General features: G+C 40.5%; 1 protein-coding gene across 1 annotated transcript in view; it reads left to right on the top strand.

Moving 5' to 3' along the window:
* LOC145392111 (lysosomal acid glucosylceramidase-like) overlaps window positions 1-20918 on the top strand; it is a 224023-nt gene that overhangs the window by 131593 nt on the left and 71512 nt on the right. Inside the window, exon 11 of the mRNA XM_080266565.1 lies at window positions 5792-5967. Within this exon, the coding sequence (XP_080122691.1) occupies window positions 5792-5967 (176 nt within the window). The remainder of the gene's footprint in view (window positions 1-5791; window positions 5968-20918) is intronic.

Below are 20918 nucleotides of genomic sequence, written 5' to 3' on the forward strand. Positions count from 1 at the left end.
ACATCTCTTGTGCACCCATTTATCACAAACACTGCACAAGATGGAATTACTTCCCATGCCCTTGTGGCAAACTGCACATGGCCACTCTCCCTCGTCTTTGACAGTACCACCACCAACCCTAGATATCATCACTTTTGTTTTGTCTGCATTTACCCTTAAGCCCTTCCCCCATACCATCTCTCCACTTCCTAAATCTTCCCTCCGCCTCCCTTTCATTCTCTGCAATCAACACCAAATCATCAGCATGCATCTCCCATGGGAGTCTGTTTCTGAAGTCACGTGAGAGGGCTTCAGGTACCATGATAAACAACATGGGACTCAAAACTGACCCCTGATGCACACCAACATTCACGGAAAACTCATCACTCATATCTCCATTCACTCTTACCTGGGTGCGAGCATCCACATACACAGACATAACCACCCTAACCAGCCACTCCTCCAAGCCAAGCTTTCTCATTGCCCACTTCACCACCTCTCTAGGGACTCTGTCAAAGGCCTTTTCCAAATCAACAAAAACAAAATACAGATCCCTTTTCTTCCCAGTATATTTTTCCTGAAGAGAAAAAATGAATATGGCATCAGTGGTCCCCCTGCCTAGCATGAACACAACCTGCGTCTCATCAATATTCACTTTTTCTCTAATCATACCTTCTAGAACTCTCTCCATTACCTTCATTATCTGATCTGAACGCTTTATACCTCTATAATTTCCTCTTTCCATGGGATCACCCTTCCCTTTGTACGCCTGTACAGTTACACTCTTCAACCAATCATCTGGGACAACACACTCATATATAATCATATTTATCAGGTCAGTGACTAACCTCACCCCTATATCTCCTGAGGCCTGCAACATTTCGGCAGTCAACCCAGATACACCTGCTGCCTTCCCCACCTGCATCCTGCCTATTGCCTCACTCAGTAGCAGCGTCAATCAAAGGCCAAGGGCCAAACACTGGATCTGCTTGCTCCAAACCTTCCCTGTCCCAGTCAAACTCCTCATTCAACAAGCAGCTATAATGCTCTCCATGCACCTTTAATATCCCCTCTGTTCATCACTACCCTTCCTTCATCATTCTTTACACACTGCTCACCTATATCCCGATTATCTTTCTTCATCTGATTTGCCACCTTAAATATCATACTTTTCCTTTCACCATGATTTAGGTTATCAAGTAAAAGTCTCTGTGATTCAGACTTCGCCATGGATACCTCTCTTCTAGCCCTACGCTTGGCAGCCAAGTATTCCTCCTCGTTACCACTCTTCTTCCATTCCCAGAAAAGCCTTCTTTTCTCCTTAACTGCAGCTTCTACACTCTCATCCCACCACCAAGTTACTTATGTCTTGGTGGGCCTCTTGTCGAACTGCATATTACATCAGTAACTCTCAAGAGGTTGTTCTTGAGGGTTCTGTAACGTTCATTAACGCCTCTGTCTATGGCTCCCTGTTCAGCCACCACACTCCTCATCTCACTATAGAAGGCATCCTTTACTACTTGGTCTTGCAGCTTCCATATTTTCCTCCTAGGTACTGTACTGTACATAAGTCCCCTTTTCATCACTCGTTCTTTGAGCACCATATCACAAATCAATAGTTTGTGCTGCTGCACACACTCCTCGCTTCCTGTAACTTTAACATCCCTCACTAACCACCTATCAGCCCTCCTGAGCAGAAAATAATCTATCTGACTTCTTTTCCCCTCAGACTTTTACGTGATTAACCTACTCTCCCTTTTCCTAAAATGTGTGTTGCACACAATCATGTTCGTTGCCTCCCCAAACTAGAGTATCCTTTCCCTTTCTGCATTCCTTATATCATATGCACATCCCCCATGTACTCCTTCATAACCTTGAGCTGCTTCACCTACATGACCATTTAAGTCCCCTCCCAAAACCACTATATCATCATCCCCCATACCACCTACTACACGCATTAAGTCATCCCAAAATCTGTCCTTCTCTACCTCATTCAAGCCTGCCTGTGGAGCATATGCCGATATAATTGCAGTCATCATTCCATCGAACAAAATTTTCACTACCAATATCCTGTCGCTTACTCTGATAACATTCATAACATATTCCACCCACTTCTACGCAACCAACACCCCCACACCCCCATATCTGTCTGTTCCCCCCCCCCCGCCAAAATAACTTATATTAGCAATCCTTCCCAACAATCTTTCTGGCCAATCCACCCCTGTACCAGACTTCCTGCAAATATGCCACATCCACCCACCTCCTACTGAATGCCTCAACGACTTCCCCTGCTCTTCCCCTTAAGCTCCCCACATTCCATAAACCCACTCTCATCCCCCTGGGCGATTTTATGTCCTCAGGCTTGCTTCGATAATATTCTTGTATTTAGTCATAGTCGGTAATAATAAAGGGGGTAGACATACCACAGGCTCCACTCACTGCACAGTCCCAGGTCCAGGCAATGGATGTGGGACCCTTAGCCCACCAGCTTACCAGTGGCTGTGGTAGTGGCCTCGGGACACCCTGCTACGACAGCTGCAGGGACACCCTCCAAGCACACCTTGGCACTGCAACTGCTTCACCATTATACACCCACTGATAGGGCAGCCTCCTGGGGCGTTACTCCCAGGTTCAGGCCCCTAGCGGAAGCAGCAGCCTGGGAATTGCAATGCCCTGTACCCTTTAGCACAGGTTCGAGCCTCATCTTGCCCTGGACCCATGATCTATGCCAGCGGAACCCCCGTCACGCCCCCCCCCCCCCAGAAAAAAAGTCTGCCACTGAGTAGCGGGGCCAAAGTTTTCTGGCCACATGCCTTTGCTGGCCCCAACCCCTGTAATGTAGTGGAGTACGTTGTGTGATATGTAAAGTGCATGTGTTGTAGTGCATAGTTAGAGGAAATGTTTGGGAGAGTATGCAGGTCTACTCTCCACGTTACTGTCACACTGAAAAGGTCAGCAAAGGGGGATGGTTACATAGCTAGTGAAACAGGACCTCCAACTCTCCCTATCACCAGCATTCCCATTCCCCGGGAGTACCACCCTGTTCGGCCTGTGCTACAGCCTCATAATAATAATAATAATAATAATAATAATAATACGTCATCCTGTAGAAAGAATTATGGGAGGTGCTTTTACATATGCATTGAAACACCCAGGCACTTGTGGCAAGATTTGGTACAGTAGACACTTGTGTTATTGTCCCCCAGAGTTCACAAACACTTTTATTTCTTCTCTAAATTTTTTTTTAAATCATAGCTGCTCATGCACGGATCTGAAAAGGGGATGATTGTAAGGTGATGCCCTTTTATGGCTAAGCAATGCAAGACCAATAGTGTTTCCCTTGTATAAATGCTATTTGTGCATCAGCCCTTAGGAAATTTATATATCGAATTAATGACTGTCGGCATTGCCAAAGGAATGCAAGATTGTCTCTAGACAGCTACATTACGCTGACAAGACTGTGCAAATTGCCATGATGATTAATGAACATACAAGAACATAGATACCAAAATCTACGATTGTAGATTTGGGTCTTTGATCTTATCAACCCTTTAAAGGTAGAAGAAGCAAAAAGTGGTTGGGTAACTGCCCAGAGAACAACAGTATGAAGTTCGAAGCACACTGGTTTACAAATAAAGATTTGGCACCAAACTGAAAAGTGTTTGGAAGAAGAAAAAGAAAGAGGAAAAATAAGGAAATATCCACCCATGTGTGGAACACAGTTAATCTAGTTTTTTTTTTTTTTAAGGGTAAGTTATACTTGAGAGTGGGACTTTAAATTAATGATAATTTGAGGGAAGGGGATAAACGAATGTGGTGATTTTGCGGAATCTTTAATGTGTGTGTGTGTGTGTGTGTGTGTGTGTGTGTGTGTGTGTACAGGGAATCGAACGATTTTTTGAAGAATATCATATTGTAAGTTATTAGTCACTTCTCTAAATTCGTAATTTTTGGAGGGTCTCATTATGAAGTAAATATAAATGTTGGATTATTATCGATATAATAAATAATACTCCAGGAATAGACAATAATGGCAGACTGATTGTGGAGAAGGGAAAAAAAGTGAGCAGATGGAGAGAACACTTCAAGGAACTGTTAAACATAAAGAATGACAGTAATGCGAGTACAAGTGGCTGGGGAATGGCTGGGAGAAGGAGGGTGGTGAGAAGGGAGGAAGAGCTCAGTAGCATAGAGGTAGTGGAAGCAATGAAGAAAGTCATAATGGAAAACCCCAAGAATTAATGAAGTGTGTGGTGAAATGCTGAAGCATGGGGGAGAGAGTGTAATAGAATGGATATGAAAAATGTGCAGCCCCGCCTGGGAGGATGATAGAATCCTAGAGGATTGAAAGTCAGGTATAATTATTCCCCTGTAGAAATGAAAAGGGGAAAAAAAAGTGTGGTAATCACAGGGGCATTTGTCTTCTTAGTGTAACAGGCCAAGTATATGGTAGGATGCTTGTTGACTAAGGGAAATACTAAAGGAACTGACTGGAGAAGAAAAGAGATGTTTTAGGATGGGTAGAGGCTGTGTAGATTAGACATCCACCTTTAGGTCTTTAGAGTAACCGTTTCTAGGGAAGGGAAGGAAGCTGTATGTGGCTTTCATGGATATGGGGAAAGCATATAACAGAGTGGATAGACAATGATTGTGGAAAAAAATAAGATTATAATTATGGCGTAAATTGGAAATTGTTGAATGCCATGAAAAATATTTATCAGGGTGCCACGACTCCAGTGGGTGTGGATAGTGAAGTGAGTGAATGTTTTTATCTGAATGTTGGACTGAAACAGGGATGTGTCATGTCTCAATGGTTGTTCAATCTGTAAATGGATGGGGTTATAAGAGAGAAATAAGGTCGGGCAGTGGATGTTGGAGCAGTCCTAATGACAGAGGGGAGTGTGTGGAAACTCCCTGTACTGTTGTTTGCAGATGATACTGTATTGTTAAATGATGAAGAGGGGGAACTGCAAGACATGCTGAATGAGTTTGGGAGAGTGTGTAAGAAACGGAATTTAAAGTTGAATGCAGGGAAGAGTAAAGTTATGATCTTCAAGAGAAATGAAGTCACTGAATGTACAGTGAGGTTGGATGATGAGGAAATGGAAAATGTGAGTGCATTTCATTACTTGGGTAGTGTGATGAGTACGGATGGAAGTTTGGAGGTTGAAGTGCTTGAAAGGGTGCAACAAGGAAGAAAAGTTGCTGGTTCTTTGACACCAGTAGTAAAAAATAGGGAAGTGAGCATGGAAGTACAAAAAGTCGTTGCATGATGGTATTGTGATACCAGCTCTAACGTACGGAAGTGGAGCTTGGACCTCCTTGGAAAGACGCAAATCAAGAGTGAGAGCAGTGGAAATGAGTTATATGAAAGGAGCACGTGGAGTTACATGGAAAGGCAGACTGGCAAATGAGGAAGTAAAGGAGCATTGTGTTGTGGATGTGGATGTGATAGAAAGAATTAGGAGAAACACGTTAAGGTGATTTGGCCATGTGGAGAGGATGGAGAGCGAATGACTACCGAGGATCGTGTACGTGAGTGAGGTGGAGGAGGGGGAGAGGGAGGGGGAGACCTAGGATGAGGTGGAAGGATGGAGTGGGGAGGTATATGAGAGAGGGGTGTGTGAGCTGGGGGGAGGGCAGTGAAATGGCGGGGGACAGGGCGACATGGGGGCGACTTGTTTGTGGCCACCCCTAAAGGATTAAGGTGTCTGGCAGTAGAGACATACATAGATAGATAGGTTATCCATATTAACGATGGAATAATGTCCGGAGACGTTTAATACTTCGTTTTTATCTCATTTTTTACCAGGAAACTGACGAATTTTACAAGAATCCGATGTTCTACGCGATGGGGCATTTCTCCAAATTTGTGAAAGAGGGTGCAGTGAGGGTGGGTCTGACGGGCCATGGGTCGCAACCCAGCGCACTGGACTACACTGCCTTCCTTAACCCAGACGGAACCAAAGCTATCGTCATCCTCAACAGGTAAGAGAGAGAGAGAGAGAGAGAGAGAGAGAGAGAGAGAGAGAGAGATAACAATTTATTAATCCTGCTAGGCCGAATGGTATCATTTTCCATAACTTGCCCTATACCGTTACGCGAGATTCAGCCTGTCTGTTTCTGTCTGTCTGTGCGTCCGCCTTAACTCCTCACAGGCTATTTGATGGATCTGAATGAATCTTCCCAGGCGAGACCGTCTGGTTACTCAGAAGGTCTTCCGCTATATGCAGTTTTCCAAACCACTGTTTTTTTTTTAGGAAGGGATGGGGTCAGTACCCGTCATCAAAATAAAATTCTCAGAAATAGTGACAGGATGGCAGACATTGGTTTGATTTCTTAGTACATGTTATACAATGGACTCATCTCTGATGCAGTATTTAGGGAGCGTGACCCCACCCCCCAACGATTTTTGATAGGTCAGCCTCCCTCCCAAAAATTGAAACGATCAGAAATAGGGGAAAGTCAACACATGAATTTGAACTAAACTTAGGTCAGTTCGTCTGGTTCCTTGATAGTGTCTGCCACTATATAAAATTTTCCATCATTATTTTTAATGGGGTCAGCCCCCTCCAAAGCTTATAATGAATACAAAATAAGGGAAGGAGGGCAGATATCCCTTTGATATCCTAGTATCCTACATGCTGTTGAATGGGTTCCCATCCTCTAACTGCTACTACTGCTACTGCAACTACTACTACTACTAGTACTACTAGTACTACACTACTACTACTACTACTACTAATAATAATAATAATAATGATGATGATGATAACAGGCAGACTGACAAAATTAGCCCATACCAAGAACCATCAGGTCGAGTCTTTGGGGGGGGGGGCAGCAATAACTTATATGTCGCCAATGATGCGCATTAGGCGCATTCAAGAGATAAATATAAATAAAATAAACGCAGTTACAAACATTCACAAGGGAGTGCAAGATGGTTTCCACTTGCCATGATGATTAATGAATATATTAAAACTACTACTACTAGTTTTACTACTACTACTACTACTACTACTGCTACTATTAACTGAGGTGTCCATAGACATCACACTAACTATAACCTCTATAAAAGTAGTCCATTCACATATGTCACCATTGAGATCATGTGGCGTTTACATCGGGATACCAACTTCTTTTATGACGCAGTAATATTATTTTGTGATTCTTTCAGATCGGCTTGCACAGCACAGGATTGCTTGTGTAATTTCCATATTTCTCTGAACGCACAGGAAGAAACTGCACATCTACTTTTTTTTTTTTTTTTAATACTGTATACGGTGTATCAACACTGTTCGCTTATTTCAAATTCTGGTGTGACCCATTGTAAAATTGATTAAAATAATAAACAATTGTTATGGAAAGTTAAAGGAGTGACGGGGAAGGGAAAAGGGAAAAACAATAAAGTCACAGGGAGGAGACTGAAACGGAGTCATGCAGAACAGTGTTTCGAAGGTGGACGGAAAATTGAATATAGGCAGTCTTGATAAAGAGAGTTGGAGCCACTATTTCTCCATCAACCTGTCATCACTTCTTACTTATTTCACTAATAATCGTAGTACTCGTCAGCCAGTACGCTGCCCATAGTCTTCCTGATTAAAATCGCATTTCTTACCACAACATACTATTAAATCCCCTACATTCAGGGTCCAGTTTTTTTTCCTGGGATTCACAAAACCAGCTTGTGATAGGGCAGTATGGGGTAACTTTATCTTTTATTTTTCTCTTCACCGCAGTGTCATATTGTTTCCTCTTAACTACCAGTATGATATTGGGTACTGCATATCTGAACTTTCTTGGCATACCTTCTCCCTTATGTGGGGACACAATACCCATCTATAAACACAATTTCACCCACTACTTTTCAGATGTCTAAAACCAAGGTATACCCAGCCTTTCATTTGTTCCTTATTTCATATACACAACTGGTCGGGTCTATGGCATCCAGTCTTACCAATTCGGTGTTTCCAGGCATCTCGTGATGAACAAATTTTCATTTTTTTTTTTTTAATACTTGCACAGCTCTCTGGAAGTGAAACTTTCGTCTTTTTAAGATTCTGATCACTTCATTAGGCTATGCACATAAGAGAAACACTACAATGTAGATGGATGTGTAGAAGGAAGAATTGGTGGAGGAGGATAAAGTGAACTAGTGAACTGAAAAAAAAAAAATGTGAGTGGTGGAGGGGGAAGGCAAATGGAGAAAGACTAAGAAATGAAAGGAAAAGAAGACAGATGGGAAAAAAGATTTGTTTTTGTTGTTGTGGCCACAGATTCATCAGAAATGTGAACCCAGTGGACTGCAGGCTGAAGTTACCCTCCTCCTCCAGTTCACCAGTCTCCTTTCAGAGAAGAGGGAAGTAAATGAAGGATGTTTATACTACCATGCATTTGAGTAGCTCTGTTATATTGGTGCCACCACATTAAGGCGTAATTCTTCTGCATCGAGAAGCAGGCAGTAAAAGAAAGAAATGGGCGAACAAGGAAAAGGATACACTGATGGAACAAGAAAAGAAGATGATGGAAGCAGGCTATACGATGTGAGGATGAAGAGAGAGCATGAAGGAAAATGAGAGAGAGAGAGAGAGAGAGAGAGAGAGAGAATAAATGAAGATGAATGAAAAAGTAGAGAGTAGGGATTATAAAGTAAGGTGGGGAAGCAAATGCTGAGCACAAATAAACAGTAAGGGACAGGGAGCAGAAAAAGAAAATATGTAAAGACAGAGGAAGAAAAGCAGAGAGTACAATAAAAAAAAATAATAAAAGATGGGGGAGAGAAAGGATTAGGAAAAAAACGAAAAGAGGCAAACTGAACAGACGGAGGTAAGTAAAAGAAAGGAAAAATGGAAGATCTCTGAGTAGAAAAAAAAAAAAAAAGTATGCGGTGGAAAACGAAGAAAGAAGGAACTGAGATTAATGGCTGCAAGGAAAAGAAAATAAAGACAGGCACGCGAGAACTCAATGAAAAGAGGTGGAGAGAGAAACAGAGAAAACAGAGACGAATACAAAAGGAGTTAGGGGAAGAGGGAGAGATTCAAAGAAAAATGAAGAAAACTAAATCAAGAGGAGAGAAGAGGAGAATAGGGAATAAGAATATAATTTGAGATAAGAGGAGCATAGGCAATAGGAATCAATAGAAACACAGGAGGGGATAGAAACAGGGAAGATCTGGAGAAACATGATGTAAACTGAGTACAAAGGAGACGGTGGAATGGAAAAGCAGAAGGTAAAAAATTAGAGAGGAGGGAGAAAACTTAGGTTGGAGAAGAAAGAACGAGTGGGAAGAGAAGAGCAGAGAAGAGAAGAATGAAGAATGAAATATGGAAAAAAGATGGAATAGGAGAGAGAGAGAGAGAGAGAGAGAGAGAGAGAGAGAGAGAGAGAGAGAGAGAGAGAGAGAGAGAGGGACGTGAAGTGCAAGAAGTTGAGAGAGAAGAAGAGGAGAAGAGGAAACAGTGAAATATGGAAAACCAGAAAGTAAGAGAAACAAGATAGATCTGGCAATGGATAATGAAAAGGGAGTGGGAAGAAAAGGAAACAAAAATAACTAAAAAAGCAGGATAAATGGAAGAGAGAGAGAGAGAGAGAGAGAGAGAGAGAGAGAGAGAGGAAAAAAGATTTTTAGAATGTCTGGCAATAGACAGATAGATAGATAGACAGGTTACATATGTATATTGATTTCTTTCCCCAATCTGATCTCTGAGACTTCATATATATATATATATATATATATATATATATATATATATATATATATATATATATATATATATATATATACATACACACACAATAAAGAAATACGAGATGAAAGAATAGTCTTTGTCGTTTGGGGAGAACGTGCTGGCAATGGGTGGGAGGCTATGTTTAGCTAATGGCTGTGTAACTGGGTATATAATTGTTTGCTATATCTGTGTGTATGTAACTATCCATATAATGAATGTGTTCTGCATGGACATATTATCAATCCATATACTGAGACTGCAAACAAGATCTTTTATTATTTCTATAGCAATACAGGGACAGCTATAAAAATATACCAGTAGTCTTATGTATCATTAGCTTACGCAACAGCATTAATGTGTTTGCTGTGCACCTCATCGTACTGTATTGTTTATAATTGATGCAACATGCTTGCATGCGTCGGCCATGGTCATTCATTGGCGGCTCTCCACGTTGCTTGATCTTTGGCAGCCCCCCTATTCAGTCCCTTGGCCGGAGGTCACATTCTGTGACCTAGTCCCAAGTCTTTTTTTGGTGTGCCTCTTGGAACCCTACCCCAGATGTTCACACTTCTCACCTTCTGCACCCGGTTGTCATCCTCAGTGTATGAACATGCCCAATCTGTCTCAATCTACCCCTTCTCATTACAGGATTAATACATTCGAGTCCCATCCTTCCTCTCCACTCTTCAATCGCAGCCCTAGCCTTCCAGGCCTCGCTTCCAAGGACGCACTACACAGTCATCTAGTGACTGTCAAATCTGTACGTTTGAGCCTACGAACATCCTCTTCCTTTACAGCCCAGGTCCCCTTGTCATACAGCATTGCACTCCTAACATATGATGTATACGAAGATCCCTTAGGAGGGAGGGAGAGTCCTCTCAATGTTAGAAGAAACAACAGCTCTCCGAACTTCCCAACTTTTGACAAAAATGAATGACCTCATGTAAACGCTTTTTAAAAGAGAAGAACCATAAAAAGAAAATGAGCAACTGACAATTAAATATTACTCGTATGAAAGGAAGTGAACTGTTGGCAACTGAGATGGGGGACGAAGCGAATTATATATTTAAAAAATACGAATCATAAGCAGAAATAAAATAAAAGATTAAAAAAAAGAAAAAAGAGACGGAATATGAAGAAATGATCGAGACCAAGAATATATCAAAGGGAAAATATAACTTCAGAATCAGGTTAATAAACAAAGAACATATACTGGTACAGAGAATATAAAAGTGAGCGGAAAAGAAGGAAAAATGAGAAAAGGGAAGCTGAAAGAGAGACCGAACGGAAACAAGCCAAAATAAAATGTAAATTATGAGGAAGAAAAATTACAAGAATGAAAAATTAGAAAAGAAGATACTTAGAGGTAAATAGAACAAAGTGGAAGAGATTAGTAGGTAGCATAAGGAAGACAAATGAGAAAGGTACTAAGAAATGAAGGAAGCAATCAGAAAAGTAATGTAAGAATGCGATAAGGCAATTATAAAAAGTATGAGAGATAATTAGAGAAAGAGGAACCGTGGGAAAAATGGGATAAATATGAAAAATAATTAAAACAAACAGCAGAGGAGATCCAGAAATTAATAACTGCGTGTATATCTGGAAAAGGAAGTAAGAGAGAGAACAAACAACTCAGACAAAGGAACAAATCAGGAGAATGAAAGGGTTAAATTACGAAAAGCATTAAAAAAAATGAAATACAGTATATGGAAACAGGAATGAGGGTAGGCAAAAGGAATAAGTAAAAAGTAATGAAAAGAACTAGATAAAGACAAGAAATGTGGAGATAAAAGCAAGTCAGATAAGAAAGAAAACTGGAAAAACAATTTTAAAAAATGGAGCACAACACAGCACGAAAAAAAAAAAAAAAAAAAAAAGAGGAAAAATGTAGGAAGAACTGGATTGGGAACAAAAAATATATAAGAAAGAAGAGTTGAGGAATAAAAGGGAGAAAAGCGGATAAAATAAAGGTGGAGGAGAAATAAAGAAGAAACGAAAAGAAAGACTGGCAAAGAAAACGAACAAAACAGACATACGAGGGGAATGCAGACCGAGAATGTGTTTTAAGAATAAGTAAATATATAAAACGAAGCAAGAATATATATATATATATATATATATATATATATATATATATATATATATATCCCATTAGCGCCCAGTATATACGTGTATATATATATATCCCATTAGCGCCCAGTATATACGTGTATATATATATATCCCATTAGCGCCCAGTATATACGTGTATATATATATATATATATATATATATATATATATATATATATATATATATATATATATATATATATATATATATCCCATTAGCGCCCAGCGTCCTCAATATAGGACGGTATTGGACATTTTCAAAGTTTGATAAAGAAGGGAGCCCCACGGTTGAGACCTATGAGCTTCGCGACTATCAGCCGACAGGCGAATACCGGTACACCTAGCACCCTACCAGCAAAATCCTTCGCACAATAACTCTGGAAACCAATGGGTTAAACACTGGCAAATCTATCAGTTTTTCAAACACTGGCAAAGCTATCAGTGTCTTTAACCCATTAGCGCCCAGTGTCCTCAATATAGGACGGAGCGGGCATTTTCAAAATTTAATACAGAAGGGAACCCCGGGGTAGGGACCTATGAGTTTCGTGACTATGAGCCGACAGGCTGAGGGCGGTACGCCTAGCACCCTTCCAGTGAAATCCCTCGCACAGGAATTCTAGGAACCAATGTGTTAAACGTGTGTGTATATCTGTCTGTCTGTCTGTCTGTCTGTCTGTCTCTCTCTCTCTCTCTCTCTCTCTCTCTCTCTCTCTCTCTCTCTCTCTCTATATATATATATATATATATATATTCTTGCATCTATATATACCTCTATATATATATATATATATATATATATATATATATATATATATATATATATATATATATATATATTCTTGCTTCGTATTATATATATATATATATATATATATTTTTTTTTTTTTTTTTTTTTTTTTTTTGAGAGAGAGAGAGAGAGAGAGTACAGCAGTCTAACAACAATTAACAAGAGTTAATTAGAGTAGTACTAATTAACCGTCAGCTTTAACTTCTCCCTTCCAGCAATATTGTTCATTCTCCTCGTACTCATAATACTGGTACTAATAAGGTGGATGTGTGTGTGTGTGTGTGTGTGTGTGTGTGTGTGTGTGTGTGTGTGGTTATGTATACAGTATTCCCCCAACTACGCTGTCCAAAAGTATGCGGTTTCGAAGTACGCTGGCTAATTAATTGAAACCTAAATATCTAAAGTATGCGGCTTTTCAAAGTACGCGGTCTTTTGAGCAAGCTGAAGCCAACGAATTGACAGGCTAGTCCGCAAGTACAAGGAGATCTACAAAACTCAGATCAACCATGTGCAGGAAGCTAGCATCACAACCTTCTTCATGCAACGTTCACCAGCCATGGCAGACCCTGGTGCCAGGCGGTCTGGTGAGTCTGGCGGCGGGCCGTCTTGTGTGTCTGGTGGCACCCCTAATGCGGCCCCATCCTCAGACGAACAACCATCTTCAAACGAATTTGGTGAATAACCATCAAACCCTTGTGGGCTGGCTCGGACTCCCATCAACTGCCTTTGGACTGCCTTCAGAATTTCAGATGTTTACATTGTGAGTTAAATCTATAATCAATAAAATGCATATCTGTACATATAAATATTTCTGTCATTACCGTAATGTAGGTTCTCTATAAGTTTAGTGCATCTTCTCTATAATATTAACGCATATTTCCTTTAATACATACTTGTTTAAGGGTCGAAAAGAGTGAATTTTTGGAAGCGCCATGATCTAATTCTATTTGTTACGTTTATTTTCTCAAAACCAAGTATGCAGCGCTTCCTTAGTAGGCTATGTAATCCCCGCGTAGCTGAGGGGGAGGACTGTACATGTATGTATGTGCTCGTGTGTGTGCTTGTGTATGTTAGGATGTATATATGTATGTATGTTTATATGTATGCGTGTGTTTATGTATTCATGTATGTTTGTATACGTGTGTGTGTGTGTGTGTGTGTGTGTGTGTGTGTGTGTGTGTGTGTGTGTGTGTGTGTGTGTGTGTAATCACAGATTGTTTTTACTCAATGGATATGCATGTGTGGGTTTGTGTTTATGTACGTTTTCCTGCAATTATGTGGCTATATTGTGAATGCAGAAATATATTCCTTTGCGTACAGAGCATGTATGCTTATGGAAATCAGTGCATCCTCCGTAGTCCTACTAGTCTCAGGGTCGTTGTCACTTTATTATAATTATTATCAAACATTATCTGCTTAGGAAATACCCCTCAAACTAAATGGGTTAATATTGATTTGCTTATCAACAGTATGTCTCCGTGTGAGTGTGCTTTATGCGTGTGCCATTTGTATTGAAGTGTGCTTGAGTGTGTGTGTGTGTGTGTGTGTGTGTGTGTGTGTGGGTGTGGGTGGGTGGTTGAGTGTGGGTGGGTGGTTGAGTGTGTGCGTGCGTACGTGTGTGTGTGTGTGTGTGTGTGTGTGTGTGTGTGTGTGTGTGTGTGTGTGTGTGTGTGTGTGTGTGTGTGTGTGTGTGTGTGTGTGTGTGCGCGCGCGCGCGCGAATTATTTGTATAGGTTTGTGCTCCAGCCTGTGAGCGATTTTTAATATGGGTATAACTCTTTTGCTGAATTTGCATACGTGTTTAGTCATGTATTCGTATGTGCTAGTGTTTAGCTATGTGTAGGTCTGTGTATGTGTGCTTCTGCGTTTGTTAGTGTTTACCTGTGTGTGTGTGTGTGTGTGTGTGTGTGTGTGTGTGTGTGTGTGTGTGTGTGTGTGTGTGTGCGTGCGTGCGTGCGTGCGTGCGTGGTTTTGCTAGTGTTCACCTGTAGGTTTACTTCTTAGTTTGTTTGTGTGTTTGTGTGTAAATAACGTATCTTTTGATGATACCAGTGAAATACGCAATCATCAGTTTAATCTCACTAAGTATATGAATTACGTAAAACACTAGAATAATGTAAAATAGTAAGGTTTTTTTTTTGGGGGGTGGGGGGCATAACATTTTGACCTTTTCACCTTTCGATGGCGTTTTTACTCCCGACTAGCGTTATATTTGACTCGAGCGACTAGCCTCCAGCACTGTGATCAGGAGGGTGAGTGGTGACCTGAAAGATTTCACAGTTAGGCCTATTTAGTGTTCCCGTTATTGTTGTTCCAGGCAGGGCAAAGTTTAACTGGTATTCTGACAAGCTTGTACTATCACAGAAAGGAGGAATCTGACCTGACATCCATTTAACCGTTTCAGTCAGACGGCGTTTTGCTTACCCATTTCTTGCAACCACCCGATTAAGCTAAGGGTGCAAGACCTAAGTTATCCATTAATGATCATATATGCACTATCAGTAGTCTCAATTTTTACGGCTTTTTAGACATTTTTACCGTGCATCACTTACCCCGTTACCTCTTCTTTCATCCGGGGCTCCCAGCTTCGTTTACATTCTCAGTATCGCCAGTCACCCTTTCATTGCTCCTGAAGTCTTCTACCTTTGCATCATATTTTCACCATCATCACTCACGATTCTCACTGTTCCAGACTCCTTCCAGCAAGACATCATTATTTCTCCTACCCTCTCATTCATCCGACTCATCACTGCCTCCCTTACCCCCTCATTCATTCCACTCTTTTCATGCTTCATAGTGTTAGTATCATCATACACCTTCATTGCTCCAGACATTTTTTTCCAGGCATCGCTTTCTCTAGTCCCTTCCCTTTTATCAGACTCTATTTCCTTCAAATCGTCTCTGTCACCAGTCATAAGTTACTGTACATTCCATCGAACACATTCTTATCACACTCTGTCTCCCATCTCCCCATACATTTTATTCATTTTATATTTTCACTGTAACCAGTCACCATCATCAATGTTCCTAATGCCATTTGAGCTTACATAACTCATTCATCTAGCCATTTTTATACCCTGCGACACCGAGGTACAGTACTTAAATTCTCGCACATATTTTACTGCCGTATCTTATAATCTTGTAACGCATATGGTGTTTGAAAGTATGTCAAAATTAATATTGTTCTTTTCTTTAAATTCAAGCAATTATGATCATCCTCTTCTCTACATTCAGACTCTACTGAGCTTTCTCGTTTCTACAGTCACATTGCCCCATTCATCCTCATTCAGAGTGCATCAGCCTCTCTTTTCTCTACAGTCAAATTGCACTTTTTTCTTTTTTTTTTAAGTTTATACTCAAGCTCTGTTGACCATTCTCTTCATAACGATGATAGTGTTTTTCTGTCTTGTTTCTGCTACGTAATTTGTCGGAAGGTTTGGTGGGCTGGGCCTAACCTTTTCTGTCTTCTAAACTTTTGTTACACACGTTGGCTAGATCGTTATTGAAAATGATCTGATTCTAAGAGGCAACCTTTTTATGAACCAGAATGCCTTCTGCAGTATGTACATCACTAGTTTTCCTATTCTTTTCTCCCTCTTCACACTCCATTCTCCTCTCCATGTCCAGACTTTGCACGTATTTCTCCTCTCAGAATTCAGACTGCACCGGTCATATTGTAAATTCCTTCCAATCTCTCAGGTCTCGCCAACTCCCCTTCCTCATCCCTGTATCACGGGCAATCAAGAATGATAACAGTTCTCTCTCCCTGCCCTCCCCTGTCAGATTTGCCCCTCCATCCAACGCTCTCACATTCTCCGTTCCCAGAGATTCCAGCCACGACAATATTTCCGTGCTAGAGGAAGTTATTTTTCTTTTCCCCTCCCCCATTCGTGTGCTTTCCCATTTATACCAACAGTTTTCTTAATCAGTGTGCTAAAAACCGTCCTAGAGCAATAACTCAGTCTAGAGCAGCGTTTCTTAACCTGGGGTGCCAGCACCCCCCAGGGGGTGCTTAAGTCAATTTTAGGGGGTGCTGGAAAAGGCAACATACATTGGTTTTGCTTATTACTGACATCGTTGGTATTTTATTTTTGGAGAATATATAAAATAAATTGTCAAGGAGTACTTCACTTTATCGTTGTAGTAGTGTATTAACTGTAGCAGTGTAGCAACTGCAGTCCCAGTAACCAGATGTAAGGGGGTGCCGGACTGTGCGGCCTTACTGCAGGGGGTGCTGAGGTCGGAAAAGGTTAAGAAACGCTGGTCTAGAGTATATATTAACTCTCTCAGTCTCATGTGACTCACTCCCAGATTAATAAACTGTCTGACAATGCTTAAACATAATGCAAGAGTTGCTTCGACCACGAGTGTTAATGATAATGGTACTGACGTGGGCTCCTGCACCTGCAACTCACTTTCGTGTTAATAAAATCATGTTTGTTGGAACAGACCACCAGTATTTCCGACGATAAGAATGCTAACCTGATTATGCTAACCATAAGTATGATTGATAACTAGAGTAACTAGAGTATACAGTGTCAGAATTATGTAGTTAAATTCGAACTTTTGGGTATACAAAATAGAGTAGGGTGTAGTATGTACGGTTATATATTTAGCCGCACGGCACACTTCCCGTTAAATTGTCCATTACATTATGCCACTCCGTATCTGTGTTGGCCGCTTCCTTGCTTCTCAGGGTCTTATGAAATGCAATTATCTCAGTGCCACAGTCTGCTGCCTTTAATTAAGTTACATTGTATCAAGGGCCATATGTCTGTGACACACCAGGCCTCTTTGCTTATGTGTTCTCCACCCATTAATCAATATGTCCCAGTGATAATTTACTGTATTTATAACCTACTCCACCCTTTTTAGTTTTTGCCATTATTTCTTGCCACACCAGTATCTCCGCTTTAGTTCTCTACTTCTCTGTGTTCAGGATTTGCAATAATGTTTCCTTTACCGCTGTTTTCCCTTGTTTCTTTTGCAGACTTGAAGTGTTGTTCACTTTCATGTTTTTACTGGCTGTTTCGTGTTCTCCCTTTTTTTTTTTTTTTTTTTTAATATAATGCACTGTCATTTTTTATTGTTGTTTAACGTTGGTATCATCACCGGGAAAGCCAGTGACAGGAAGATCTGTAAGCCCTTTTCTGCAGCTAACAACTTCAATTCCTGGCTCTCTTTCTTTTCTGAACTTTTTGTTGTTTCGAAAAAATTTTGACAGCAGGCTAACACACTCAATTGCTTACTTTTATATCTACTCATATGAAACCTACATGCCCAGTATGCAATACCTTTTTTTTTTTTTTTTTTTTTTAATTAAGCTGCAGAACAGAACAGTGCCGTAGAGTCTCCCGGCTAGGGGACCGAAATACTGTTAGTAATGGCTCTCTTCCCGATGATGGCCTGCATAAGTTTTGGAGGAATATCTACTCATATTCCACTAACTTAGCGAGATGTGTGTCCCTTGTTCCCTTTTTCTACATGGAACAGCACTTCATTTAACCTGACGATCTTGTCCTTCCCGAAAACCAAGTGTTTAGGGATACCGATGAGAAGCCCTCATCCTGTCTTTATCAACAGTACAAAGATTATTAACAGCATGACTGCATCCATGTTTGCCTAATCGTTGTTTTTCTAAAAAGTGGATGTCTAACACCCATAATCACAAATGAGTACGTATGGCATATCATGTCTCACATGCCTTCTTGATCCCACATTTTTACTGCTGCAATGGTATGAAGCCCCACCATCGCAAATTAGAATGCAGGACGTAATTTTTGTGCGTAAGTTTTTCATAGTTCGAGAGTAATCTAAAACATGTTTTTAGCCCATTAAAATTTATAATTTTTTCGACTGAATAAAACTGTGTAGTGTCAGCTTAAATAAAGTCTTATGTCTACGAAAATCAGAGAAAGTTACCGGGACAGAGTTTGAAGGCACTGGCTGATAGAACATCTCTCAGTTGAACAAAGAATTCTGGAGTTATGTTAGATATAGCACCCAAGTGTACTGCAGGGAAAGGGTGAAACAAAGTGGGTGTGGCGCATTAAGTGGTGGTACTGTAGAGCCCCTCACCTCCACCATCTGTCAGTGTTCGACCCCGCCCTCTTATGCATAAAGCATATCTCACAAGAAAGAAAACTCTCATAGTCGAGGAAACTCTAGTTTTTTATTGCAGTTAACGCGTGACAACTTCATTGAGCTGAGATAACATACTGGCCTAAGAGTGTAAATACCGTCACCACCAACCCTCTTAAGCATTTTATATTAGTTGACGCCAGACGATTTTATTCAAATGAGAATGAGTCTTTGGAATCAGGGTATTAAGATGCCCTGAATAACAGACCACTTGAATCAGTCAAAAAGCACGCAAAGTAAACATGATATGGAACGAAAGCGTCATTTCCAGTACTTTTTATATGCAAAAATATCACTTTGTCTATGGTGTATTTCTGTAAAACGAAGTTAATTGTCGTCAGTTGGAACATATAAGTGCTATGAAATCACTGCCAGCACGTTAATTTGGATAGTGTTTAGCATTTTGGTGTCCTAGGTTTCCCTCGAGAATAGTAAAATTTTCTTCTTTGGCAGAAATATAATGCAAAGTATATAGTTAATTCACAGCCGAAGACGTACGGCAGTGAAGCCTCTCCCGATGTATAACCCGTTCACTGTGCGTTCCTTTCATTTCATACTCATAGCCAACCCAGAGGTACCTGTTGTGTGTAAATGCGCATTGATAATAGTTCCTATTTTCTCTGACTTTCAGTTATCTGATTATTTTTATGTTTTCAACTTCCTAGGGATCAGCAATCTTCCTAGGTATCACACACACCTTCTTATGTCACCCCTTCACCGTTAGTGTCTATTCTTGATACTTATCAGGCTGTCTCATTCAGGATTGATGCTCTTGTATTATTGCTGTTGTTTTATGATGTGACCATGGGTCTTGTGAAAGGCCAATATAATATTTTTTACTAATATAACTCAACAAAGTTTTCCTTGGCTCAGCCTAGGATGGATCTCTCGACCCACACCTCTATCCACCCCACCAGCACATCCCGCAGTATCTTTCCCCAGGATCTGTACTGACACAAATGAACCTGTGTCGATGTGAGTGGGCCGAAATTGATCTGAAATTTCCTGAACTGATGTAAGTTGATTTTTTTTTTTTTTTTAGGCCAGCGTGGTTATAAATGAAAATGAAAAATGAGAGTAGTCCCAAAGTTGCCTGGACATAACTGTACTTTCTAATTCAGTCCTAAAGTGGTTTTCATGGGTCCAAATATACTGTATCTTACCATTGTACAAAATATGGACTGGGCTTAAACTAACCTGACTGACCCGTTATACCCAACTTGAATGGGCATGAAAGATTGTGAATAATCCAGAACGAACCAGAAGTGACGTTATGACCGTCTGAGTGGGATCTACTTGTATTCAACCAGACAAAAATTCACCTTAAGCGACAATAATGAACTTACTGCAGGTGTTACCTAAGTCACTCAAACTGAATCTGATAGAACCTTGCATGACCTAAATGATTTTTAACTGACCTAACATGAAGTCCATGAAAAACATAATCATTAATTGATCACTGAACTAATTACTGAATAAATCAGCCCAGAGTAAAAAAAATAGTAGATCATGACAAGTGTTGTTTTGTCGACAGTTTCACCAAGCGACGTAGGTAGGTGGTCTAAGACAATGATTTCTCTTTCTACAAACAGAATATTCTCGTACATCAGTCAGGTGCTTGAAGGAAAGGTGTGTGACTTAGGAGGAAAGCACCTAAAATGCTGTGGGCCTCACCGCTAAGTCAAAAGGATGGTAAGAAAACTAATTTCAGTCGATGGAGCTAGTGTCAGGGCTTAATTCGACATAGCCAGACAGTATTTTGTGAGTAAGGAACACTCACAAACACATATACGTATGAGTGAGATGGAAAACACCCAAACATTCCATTAGAATATGAAATGCATCCTCTGATTTACATTCGGGTATCTATTTTCAGTTCTAAATTACGAACACACTGGAGTAAGAAAAGGAGACCCTACCCAATGATCCCATGGGCGATCCGGGAATCGAATTCAGAACTACTGCTTGCAATGCGAGCATGTTTCCGGTTATACATGATCTGTTCAGAAAGTATCTGCCCTTAGGTTCTAAAAAATATAACTACTACTGTAATCTGTTGAGGTAGGACACTAATCCCTCTCAAAGTACGCCCCTTCTGACCTGGCACACACAGCTCAGCGTTCTTTCCACTGCCTGAAACATTTTTTAAAAGTCGGTTTTTGGTATCTCCT

The sequence above is a fragment of the Coenobita brevimanus genome, chromosome 21, assembly GCF_032717465.1.
Source record: "Coenobita brevimanus isolate Jiangsu-jjx chromosome 21, ASM3271746v2, whole genome shotgun sequence".
In the NCBI taxonomy this organism is placed as follows: Eukaryota; Metazoa; Arthropoda; class Malacostraca; order Decapoda; family Coenobitidae; genus Coenobita; species Coenobita brevimanus.